This window comes from Sinocyclocheilus anshuiensis, unplaced genomic scaffold (genome assembly GCF_001515605.1).
Source record: "Sinocyclocheilus anshuiensis isolate Anshui unplaced genomic scaffold, SAMN03320099.WGS_v1.1 scaffold742, whole genome shotgun sequence".
In the NCBI taxonomy this organism is placed as follows: domain Eukaryota; kingdom Metazoa; phylum Chordata; class Actinopteri; order Cypriniformes; family Cyprinidae; genus Sinocyclocheilus; species Sinocyclocheilus anshuiensis.
The window spans coordinates 76,255-87,911 of record NW_015544169.1 but is presented as its reverse complement, the minus strand read 5'-3'; the positions used below and the strand labels follow the sequence as shown (position 1 = coordinate 87,911).

Below are 11,657 nucleotides of genomic sequence, written 5' to 3'. Positions count from 1 at the left end.
AAGTTACGCCTTCTTTCTTTGTGTGAACATTTGGGCGGCGTTATGCAAATCTTCCCACATCGTGACATAGACGTGTGGGGGCGTGTTAGAACGAGCCGTTTTAGGTAGGCGTGGCTAACTCTTAACTTTTATAAAGAATATCTCTTTGGATTTGAGACTTTAGTCTTTGCAACTTTACAGATCTTCTTTATGCACCAAGAGCTTGTAACACTTCAAAGAGAAAGGAAAACTTGAAATCGCATCATATGACCCCTTTAAAGTTGACTTGGCCTAAATTATAATTTGCATAGAGATTTTTCTTTCATTGTACAATGTTGAAGTGTCTTATTCTATTCATTAATTGGTTAAATCAAATAAACCTCGCATGAATCAGCTTTCCTAAAAAAAGTGACACAACAGACATGAATTGAACAGTACCAAACAAGCATGTTTAATTCACAATGACACGTTTGACAGTAATATATCAAAAACATTTCAGCTGGCATGGTACTTTTAAAATCCTCAGTGATACAAACACTCCGTCAGCACATTATAGCTCATCTTTCCTCTAAAAGATCTCTAAGAAATTCACTACAACTAATAATAAAGACTAGTACATTTCTGTTTTTCATAAATTGCATATTTTCACCAAATGCTAAAGTTTGCAGATATAAATATTGTTGTGAAGAGCTGATATTATATGTTTTTTTTTTTCCTACTGAAGGCCACCGAGTAGATTGTGTGACACCCCAAACCTATGTGCCTACTACTCCCTGTGTATTTCAGAAAGTAACTCCCTCGTCTTTTGGTTTACAAATTTTGCTTGGTTTCTCAAAGCTTTCCATACAACCATATGTATATTTAGTCATGCACAAATGAATGTTTTCCACAAATCTTAGGAGGTCCCTTCACTTTTATGACAGCATGGACAAAACATATCACGCTCCAGCAGTCACACCAAAAAAACAAAACAAAACAAAAAAAACTTTTTTTAACAGCATTTTCACCTCTTGTTTTGATTGACAACAACAGAACAAACAAGGCATCAGCTTTTATAAAAACCAATAAGAGAAGGTTTGTCTAGTTCCTACACTGACTAGATTCAGTGCTATAACAGCAAGTTTGAATTATAGGAATGGTGAAGTACTGTCGACATGTCTTCTGATGTCTAATAAAACAAATAAGTGAAAGACTGAACAGCAATCTTTGAAAAGCATCATCTAAAAATACTCTCGATTAAAGTACAGATCATTGGTTGTGAAAGAAGCAAAAAATCCTTTTTGTTTTTATCTCTAATATCACCAAATCTAAGTCTTGCAAAAAGCTCTTTGAAAAAAAAAAAAACTTAATTAACAATAACTTAAATACATAAATTATTACATCTCTCACAAAATTGAAAATTTGAATATGACTAAGAAACAAACAATAAAGTGTAAAGGATAAAACAGAAAAAGGATGGGTAGAAAAAAAAATCTAGTCCAGACATTTCTACTTGGTCCAGCAGCTGAATGTTAAAATTGCATGTCGTTGCATTACAAACCACAGGAAGGACACAAGTGTCTGGTGTCCTGTATGAAAAGAAGCTTTGGCACGGACACACCAATCAGACGATGTGCTAAACACACATGCAGAGGAGGCTAGCCTTGCTCTCCAGCCTATTTATATTGTCTGTATGTTGGTGTAGTATCTGAGATATCGAGCTGCGGTGTGTGTGTGTGTGTGTGTGTTATCATGAGTGTATTTGGGCTCAGTTCTTCTCACAGCATGGCAGAAATCAGTCAGCTGAGTCAATACACTTCAGTACTCTTAAGAGAACAGAATGTTGTCCGTCTAACCTTCTCCTCGCTCACAATGACGATTCCACCTCCCTAGTGATGATCACAACGGATTCTGGCCTGCTTGTTTCCTCCACAGACTCGCTGATGATCTCCAGAGATGTAGCAGAAGTACTGGTTACCGTTGGGGTTTTGGCTTCACATGGATTCTTCGGTTCTATAGCTCCATCAGGAGGCTTTGCAGCATCAACGGCGCCACAGCAGAGCTTTGGGGCGCACTGCGTTCTACAGGAGAGCTCGCAGAGTGAAATGCGAGACTCCGAGTTCACCGTTACGAATTCTGGTTGAATGGTTGTAGCGTGGATGCCCTCATTGTGGAAAAAGTCCTTGATACGCTTGGCTACGTCCATGTAGGACGTGGGGTCGTGGCATTTGATGTGTGCAGTGGCGATGATGCGACTGCCTGCCAGCTGCCAGATGTGCAGCTCGTGCACCGCCAGCACACCCTCCAGATCCCGCAGGCGAGCGTTGAGCTGATGCATGTCGATTTGCTTGGGCACGGTCTGTAGCAGGATAAGTGCAGACTCCTTCAACAACGGGTATGTGGTGTAGAGGAGGATGAGGACCATAATGATGCAGAGGGTGGGGTCGAGATACAGCACCCAGCAGGGTCCCGCTACGTGCAAAGTGGCGTTGGATATTGCACTGCTGCTGTTGAGCGAGTGGTCAGCGCAATGTTGGCCTACACAAGGGTTCTCACAGATACTGCCCGGAGAGCATGGCTTCCATACGATGTTGAAGATGATGGCGTTGATCACCACGATGACCGAGCCGAGTGCGTCGCCCAGGACGTGCAGGAAAACCCCCCGCATGTTGAGCTGGGACGCCGAGTCGTGTCCATTCTCGAGCTCTTCGTACAGAGCGCCGCCATTAATCTGCAAATCCGGGCTGTCACTGTGACACATCTCTACGGAGGAGAAAGAAAGCAAGAAATAAAATTCAAGAAAACATATGACAAAACAGCAGTTTGTATATTCTCATTGAAATTAAAGGTGGGGTAAGTGATTTTTCAAAAACGCTTTAGAAAACTGATTCGGGCCGAATAGCAAAACAAACTTGTAGCCAATCAGCAGTAAGGGGCGTGTCTACTCATGATGTGGAGGAGAGGGTGTTCAGTGAACGGGAAGGACATTAGCCGAGCCGAGCGACAGAAAGATAGAGATGGCGGATAAAAAACAAAAGAGGAAAACGTCTGCAGAACAAAAGAAGGCTTAAGGCAAGAAGTAGGACCCGTATAAATATCGGATCAGCTTTCCAGCGCTGGAGAGAACTCAAGGAGCGGAAGGCCTGCGATCGGATGCCGAGGTTGCTTTGTTTCTTCTCGATAGGTGAGTAACACTGTGTCTGTGCCACAACAGCTAAAGTCTGTCTAGTACACTGGACGCGACAAAGCGACCGTTGAAAATCATTTGAAATTTGTGTCAATACATCATGAATAGAACGCAGCAGCAGTTTTCTGTCGGGGATTTGTTGTGTCGTGCCGCGCCGCATCCAGTGTAGACCATAGATATGTATATATATATCTACGGTGTAGACAGCATCACTGATTATAATGAGTTCTATAGTACATAATATAGTATAGTCGCGCCGTGCCACTTGCGTCCAGTGTAGACACAGTGTAACATTGGTTTTGCTTTGTTTCAGCCACTTAAACAGTTGGGTATTAAAATTCCGGGGCATTTTTTTGTGCATGTTCTTAAAAGCATATTTTACACAAAAATGTCAGTTCTGTAATTCGCTCACCCTAATGTCATTCCAAACCAGTATGACTTTCCTCTGCTGGACACATACAAAGACATTTTGAAGATTGTTGGTCATTAAACAGTTTTAGTTACCACTGACTTCCATTGTATTGACAAAAAAAGCCCAATTCTCCTTTCCTCATTACATAATATAGCAAGACCAAAGGATGAAAATGCCAGTGCCATTTGCAACTATCAGAACATATTTTAAGAAACAAATTCGTCCGTGGAGAGCAAGAAAATATTGTGTAAATGATAGCTAGCGCTGCATAGTTCCAGTCTCTTCTCTTTTTGAATGAACTTCGATATTGTGAAGATTCCTGGTAACCAGGGTTTGAAATTAACACCCGCCAACCCGCTAAATGCGGGTAAAAATCATCTGTGGTGGGTAACACTGTCAAATCACTAGCCAATTTGGCGACTTGAAGCACCGCTACAGACGGCAGTCAACGAGAGTAGCCGCTTGCAGTCGGGGCGGAGGTGAAAACGGAGCCGTCAAGCCGGACACTTACTGCTCCCGTTAGTGACGCTCACGCGGTGTTTGCATACTCCATCACAGATGAAGTGAATTAAATGCAATATTTGTCAAATACACAAACATTTCAGAAACGTTTTCATGAGCAACAGAAACACTTTTTATATACTGCTTAATTCAGCGCCATCTGTTCAAGAATAAAGTTCAACGTAAATATATACTATTTAAATACTAATCATTTCCATCATGTTTGATGTGCTTGCAGATCACAAGCATTTCCTAATTTCACTTCAGAATTTTTTGTTATATTTAATCCTTTGTTATAGTTTTTATACTGTTATCATTTGTAAAGTATATATATATATTTACTATCCTTTACCTTTACCAAATTTACCTGTATTTACTTTGTTTTCATATTTGGCGACTTTTTGTGAAAAATGGAGACTTTTGAGGGAGGTTCTAGAGATTTTCTGAGGGAGGGGTTTGGCAACACTGCCCTTGACTTCTACTGATTAGACCCCGACGGAGACATTTCTCAAAATATCTTCTTTTATGTTCCACAGAAAAAAAAATACAGGTTTGAAACGCCATGAGGGCGAGTAAACGATGACGGAATTCATTTTGGGGTGAACATCGCTTTGACTCGATGGGTTTGTCGCCAGTCGGCTGCAGGTTAACAAACAAGCTCAAACAAGAAACAAAAGCCCTGAGAGGAAAGTTTTCCACACGTTTCGTCGTACATCATCCGACTTTAACCTGATTAATACACACCTGGTCTCGTTTGTTTTGAATCATTAAGGATATATATCTAGTGTTCTACATATCTTAGAAGTTTTCATGACAACAAACCCGATTTACCGGCTCTGCTCCGGTCCGGATTAACGCCATTAGGGCTGTTGTTCTGATTCCCGACCAGATTATTGGTCTCCTCGCCCGCGGACCGACTCTCCTCCAGCGTCTCACACCGGCGCATCTTCCCGTTCTTGTGTTTTTTGTGTCCCCCGTGGCTGTGTCCGTGTCCTCCGCCTCCGGCGTGCCCGTGAAAGAGACAGAGCCCGAGCAGGTTGACCAGCAGCCCCACGGCCCCCACCGTGATCACCACCACGGGCTGCTCGATCTCATGAGGCTCCGTGAAGCGCTCGATGGCCTCCAGGATGATGGTAAAGCAGAGCGCGGTGAGGAAAACGGCGTTGACCAGGGCGCCCATCACCTCGGCCCGGATCCAGCCGAACGTGTTTTTGTTGGTGGACTGGGTCTGCTCCGCGAAACGCACCGCCACCAGAGCCACGACCAGCGCGATCACGTCCGACAGCATATGAAAGGAGTCCGAAAGCATCGCTAAAGACGATGTGATCCGGCTCACCACCACCTCCACAATGAAATAGCCGAAGGTGAGCGACAGCATGCACAGCAGGCGGACCCGGTTCGGCGCGCAGGCCATGATTCCACCGCGAGCAGAGCACGAAACAAAGCTTTAAATCAACACGATACCCCTTCGGGTTAATATCCCATAACTGAACTCGTTTCGACCGACAGACAGTAAGCGATACTTCGATCCGTGTGTAATGAGCGCTGGGGACCGGAGTTCGGTCCGGTTATAGTGCTCGTCTTCTGCCTCCGGTCTGCAGACGGCTGAAACTTTGCACCCGGACCGGCGAACTTTCCACACGGAACACGCTCAGCGTCTGGCCACGCCCACACTCGCCTGCGATTGGCTGAAAACTTGGGATCGAGGAAAATGTAACTAATTTCTCGAAAAACGAAGAACTAAGTGACTAAATTCAGAGTATCCCTTGAACCGTGAACCCCCGAACTGTATTATAAAGTTATGGAGCCCAACGCAGAAATGCTTCTCAATTTTAATGAATACAAACAAAACTGATAATATTATCAACCCTTTATTCAAAAAAAAAAAAATTTTTAAAAATTGCAAATCCAAATTAAACAATCCAGGTAATAAAACATCTATAAAATGACTAAATACAGCACATTATCTTTGATAAAATAACCCAGTGTAATGCCCACAAATGTGTTGTTCCACTGTACTGTACAAATGCTGCAGCAAATAAATAAAAGCACAAATCTTATTTCCTAATGAAAACAACTGTAAATAAAACTCTTGATCCCACTAATGCTCCACTTTCAGTAGTAAATTGTGGTTCATGGTTAGCGGATGCCCTGCATCTCTCTGGGCTTTGATGAATACATCTTTTCCTCTTCACCAAGAGTTTGGATACGCATGTTAGCCCATTGGTGCCTCTTTACAAGACAATGTTCTTGAGGTTTAGCGATCAGTCTGCTCTCAGGTCTGCCATTTTCCTTGCCGTCTCCTGCAAAGTGAACCCTCTTCTTTCCTGGGGAGATGTTCTCTTCATTCTCTGTCAAAACACAGAATTAGGTCACTCATGTTTTAAAGTATTTTCTTTCATTATAAGATCTGTAACCCATATAATGTTGGCTATGAGTCATGCTTTCCTTGTTACTGCACACTGCACTCATCAGCCTTCACAAGTATTGTTTGCTAGCCTCATTAGTCATTACCGCACACAACGCCTCTGTACCTCCGATTTCTCCCAAAATGGGGACAGGAGACTTGTCAGTCAATAAATGGGAAAACAAAGTAACTGCCGTTACTTTTTTGAAAAAGTAACTCCCATATTTTCTTGTAAATTAAAAAAGTAATGCATTACTTTACTAGTTACTTGAAAAAAGTAATCGGATTACGTAACTCACGTTACTACCCCCAACACTGGTAATGAGTGCTGAAAATTCATCTTTTTAAAATCAAAGGAATAAGTTACACTCTAAAATATATTAAAATAGAAAGTTATTTTTAATTAGAATAATATTATTTCACAACTTTATTGTATTTTTCATCAAATGAATGCAGCCTTGGTGAGCATAATAGCCCTATCAAAAACATTTTAAAAAATTGTAATTATTCCACATTTTTTACCAGTAGAGTTATATAATCATATACCAGCCACTTAACCTTGAGCATTAACAGAGAGCACTGAAATAAGAAAAAAGAAAACAACATATGGTCACTCATCTATATAGCATTAAATTGTTTTATACCTGTGTCACTGGCACTGAGTAGAGAGAGCGCCCTCTGCTGCCGGATCAAATTATACGCCTTCAACAAGCTCTCAGCTCTGACAGAGAACAATTACAACCACATATTATCAACATTGTATACCATATGTCAACCAGTGGCTATAGCTAGTTATGCAGCACACTACTAATATTTAATGCATTCAAATGACCAGCTCAGCAAAGGCGGCTGTATATTTACCTGGCCAGCTTTTCATTTGATTGCTGTTCTCGGACACACAGCTCCTGTTCCCTTTCTAGAAAAAAGTAAAAGGTTAAACACACTATAAGCTCACTGAATGAAATGTTTTGCCAATAAGCAGTACTGCAAGAGTCAGTTCAGCTAAAATGAAATCTCCGTCATGTCATTCCAAACCCAAAAGATGAAACCTGGAGAGATTTCTGGCCCATTGAAAGCCGACGCAACCAAAACTTTCATGAAAGACATCGTAGAAATAAACCATATGAATAGAGTGGTTTAATCACAGTTTAAACACTAGTTACATCTGAGGTTAAGCTTCTCGGTGTGTCTCACCCGAGACAGATGTTAGTTCCAGGTGTAAACTCAAGCAGACTTACGCTCTAGTCTCTGCTCTCGCTCTTTGAGGGCCTGCTCACGCTCACGTAGAATCTGCTCCTTAAGCCGCAGCTCTGCTAGAAGCGACGGATCTGGATGTTTGGGCTGCTCTACGTCCACTGATCTGCGCCGCTGCTTCTCCTGAAGCCTCTTCTGCTCCTGGGCTACATAGCCCGAGATCAAGCTGTTCTGCAGAATGGACTCCACTGAGGGCCTCAGATAGTCCTAACAAAAGATAACAACCAGCCAGAAAGTGACAAAACAGCATACGGGGCAATGTGAACCCGACCCCTGGAACCCAAATTACTTTGATTTTGGCCTTCTGGCAAGTTCTATTGAAAAATAAAAAAAATGTAATGGTCCTCCTGCCAAAGATTTGTTTACCTTTAAGTTGAGCATTTTTGAAAGAAGTGTGTTCAGGTCATCAGAGAATCGGTATGGGATTCTTCTAAACTTTCCTTCTCTGATTTTACCGGCCAGCTCTGTTTGGTTGTATGCTGTAAATGGGGGACTTAAAAAAAAAAAAAAAAGACACGGTTGAAAATAAGCTTCAAGATTCACAATTTTGTGTAACCACACAACAAGTTTGGATAACTGATTTCAGTGTAATCATATTACAAGAAAAAAAATAATACATGTATACTTACGATAAAGCACATAGTTCATAGAGTAAACATCCCAAAGACCATATATCTGATTTTTCATTGTAGGACATGCGATTAATTTGTTCCTGTGAATATAAAAGCAGGCAAATATAAATAAAACAGACACAGCCATGTCCTGACAATAAGAACTATCATGATGAATCTCAGTGTGTATAACATCTGTCTGTAAAAATGTACTTAAAGATATAGTTTACCCAAAAACTAAAACTCAGTCATTCATTTACTCACCCTTATGACTGCAGTACAGTTTGCAATTAAAAATGTTTGTGTTTGGTTACCAATACTCATCAAAATATTTTTTGTGTGTGTGTTTTGCAGAAGAAAGTCAGTCACCCACTGTAAGAAGTAATTTTTCGAAGTTAAATAAAGATGTTTTACAAGAAAACTTTTTCATTCTTTCTACTTCAAAATGTCATAAATAATTAAAAAGAAATGGCATGTAACATTTAATTAAACATGAAATTTACAAATTCTGAGTGAACGTTGTTCAAAGAAATATCAGTGAAGAGGTAAATTAATTTAATTAATTAATTAAAAAAAAATTGTAAATTAATTTTCAGTTTTGGGTGAACTGTTGCTTTAAGGGTCCTGCTGCACTTGCGGATCTTTTCCTGTGAAGCCCATTTTCCCTCCTCACAATCCCAGTGATTTTTATTTATATATTTACTGACTTTTAACTGGAAATTATTACAGTTCAATTTATATTTTCATAATTTTCCATCTTCTCTCTTTCACATTTAAATGAAAGATGAAAAGACACTTACCGGCGACATGTAATATGGAGTTCCAACAAATGTTTTAGCAAAGCTTGTATCATGGTTCAGTATCCGAGCTAAACCAAAATCTCCAAGCTTTACATTCTGTTTGACGTCCAAAAAGATGTTTGCGGGTTTCAGGTCACGGTGCAGAACTGTACTGCTGCCGTTACTTCTACCATGGCACTCTTTTAAAGCCAGGGACAACTGTGCCATCACACGTAGGATGAATTCTTCTTCTAGGTACCGTCTGGAAAGAAAGTGTAACAAACCAACATTGCAGTAATGCAGGAAAACAGCTTGAACAACAAAATAACAGTAGCAGGGTTTCTGCATGTTTTATGGAGGTAAATTTAAGACTTTAAGGATTGAAAGACACTTAAGACTAGTGGTCGACCGATATATCGCCAAGACCGATATATCGGCATTTTTCAAATATCGGCATCGGCCGATAAGTTTTTCTGTTTGGCCGATGCCTTCAAGGCGGGACTTTTATTTTGACGGCGCAGAGAGCGGCAGCGCCTGAGCACACAGTGCTCACAATCTCCCTCTTGTTCGCCGTCGTCACTCGTCATTAACAGTTCTGTCTAATACGGATAGAAGTCTGTCTAATAATCCATTAGAACTGTTAAACAAAGGAATTAAAATGTATACAAAAAGTATTATAACGATTGCTTTTATATTATTAGTAATAGAAAGACAAACATAATACTTTTTCGTTTGCCGTCAGCAAATATGCATTTACATCATTTAAACAAATCTTTGAATGGCTAATGAAAATTTAATTCCACAAACCTTGCAAACTTAGTCGAATCCAGTTGTGAGATCTTGTGAAGTGTGCATGTGACCTGCATGATCGCGTGTTCTCTGCGTGACGGTTGGTCCGTGCAGATTGAATGCTTTAAACATTAAATTTGTGATTTCAAATTATGCGGCACTTTATGCATTTGCCCACTGTCATATGGCATTTTCACTGTGTGCTGGATGTAAAATGAGTGTTACCTTGACTTTATTTGAAAAAAAATAATAAATATGATTCCCAATGCACACAAACTTCCCAGAATACGGAGTGCTCTGTTGGTTACAGTTTACTTCCTTTTTAATTACAGAGGATCCCCAAATCCAGGTGTGAAAAACTTGTTGCATCTTTCCCAAAAAGACTCATGGCTGTATTAGATCAAAAGGGTGCTTCTACTAAATACTGAGCAAAGGGTCTGAATACTTAGGACCATGTGATATTTCAGTTTTTCTTTTTTAATAAATCTGCAAAAATGTCAACGATTCTGTGTTTTTCTGTCAATATGGGGTGCTGTGTGTACATTAATGAGGAAAAAAAATGTACTTAAATGATTTTAGCAAATGGCTGCAATATAACAAAGTGAAAAATTGAAGGGGGTCTGAATACTTTCCGTACCCACTGTAAATACAGCAGCACAACTGTTTCCAACATTGATTATAAATCAGCATATTAGTATAATTTCTGAAACATCATGTGACACTGAAGACTGGAGTAATGGCTGATGAAGATTCAGCTTTGCATCACAGAAATAAATTATATTTTAAAGTACATTAAAATAGAAAACCATTATTTTAAACGGTAATACTATTTTACAATATTACGTTTTTTTTTCCCCTGTATTTTTGGTCAAACAAATGCATCCATGATGAGAAGACACTTCTTCAAAAAAACATTACAAATCTTACTGATCCCAAACTTATACATACAAGTTACCTACATATACATCATACTACACATGCTAAACGGAGTTCGATCTGTATTTTACTAACCTTTCCATCTGATTTCCTCTTGATTTTCTGGCATTTCCCATAAGATCCACATCCTATGGTGAGCAACACCTCATAGTCTTCAGTTCTGGATGGCATCATGCACACAGCAGCAGCTCCAGCCTTCAGACTAACACAACAGAGCTCAGCGAACGCTAGTTATGTGCAAACTCTACTAACAAACACAGCAGGATTCATTCAATCAGTCCACTCACCGTGATTCATTCACTTCTGGTCACTCGTCTGCTTGACTTCCGCTGTCTTTTATCGTTTTAATTTTTAAAAACGTTATCGATTTTTTGTTTGTGCTCCGACACAAACAGACGTGAAACAAGCAAGCTGATTTTCAAACGTGCGCACAAACTCTGGATTCTGATTGGCTGGGCTTGGTCGTTGGCGGTGATCTCATTGGTCCGTATAAGGACACAGCTTGCACGTTGCCAAGCGCTGAAGAACCGCGAGAACGCCCGGGAACAGCGGGAGGCTGATTCTTAAAGGGACAGGCGTATAAAGAGCGAACACGGAACGGGTTTGAAGTTTAAAACGCAACTGTAAAGACTAGATTTTAAAGTCAAACATAGCTTTAAATAAGTAGTTAGCGTTTCTTCCAACGCGCTCCATGTGGTTTAACAAAAACAGGCAGCTTCTGAGAAACGTACCGTCTGCAGACTGACTTGTGCGCCCGTTACTTAGTTATTGAAACTGTATATACTGCACATTGACTGTTTGTCCGCTTGGTGGCAGCAGTGTG

General features: G+C 40.4%; 2 protein-coding genes across 3 annotated transcripts; both read right to left on the bottom strand.

Annotated features, from left to right (window-relative positions):
- Nucleotides 1–694: 694 nt before the first annotated feature.
- Nucleotides 695–5,862, bottom strand: LOC107695978 (zinc transporter 1-like). 2 transcript variants are annotated; one of them, XM_016496102.1, is made up of 2 exons: nt 4,881–5,862; nt 695–2,721 (listed from the first exon to the last, which is right to left on the bottom strand). In XM_016496102.1, the coding sequence occupies exons 1-2, from the start codon at nt 5,470–5,472 to the stop codon at nt 1,826–1,828; spliced, it is 1,488 nt and encodes a 495-aa protein (XP_016351588.1). In that variant the 5' UTR covers nt 5,473–5,862; the 3' UTR covers nt 695–1,825. The 2 variants fall into 2 exon arrangements, with proteins under 2 accessions (XP_016351588.1, XP_016351589.1); XM_016496103.1 differs by having other exon boundaries at nt 4,890–5,862.
- A 164-nt stretch (nt 5,863–6,026) lies between these two features.
- Nucleotides 6,027–9,457, bottom strand: LOC107695968 (serine/threonine-protein kinase Nek2-like). Its single transcript, XM_016496093.1, has 7 exons — nt 9,131–9,457; nt 8,349–8,431; nt 8,086–8,212; nt 7,704–7,926; nt 7,327–7,381; nt 7,110–7,186; nt 6,027–6,409 (listed from the first exon to the last, which is right to left on the bottom strand). The coding sequence occupies exons 1-7, from the start codon at nt 9,455–9,457 to the stop codon at nt 6,198–6,200; spliced, it is 1,104 nt and encodes a 367-aa protein (XP_016351579.1). The 3' UTR covers nt 6,027–6,197.
- Between the last annotated feature and the right edge of the window lie 2,200 nt (nt 9,458–11,657).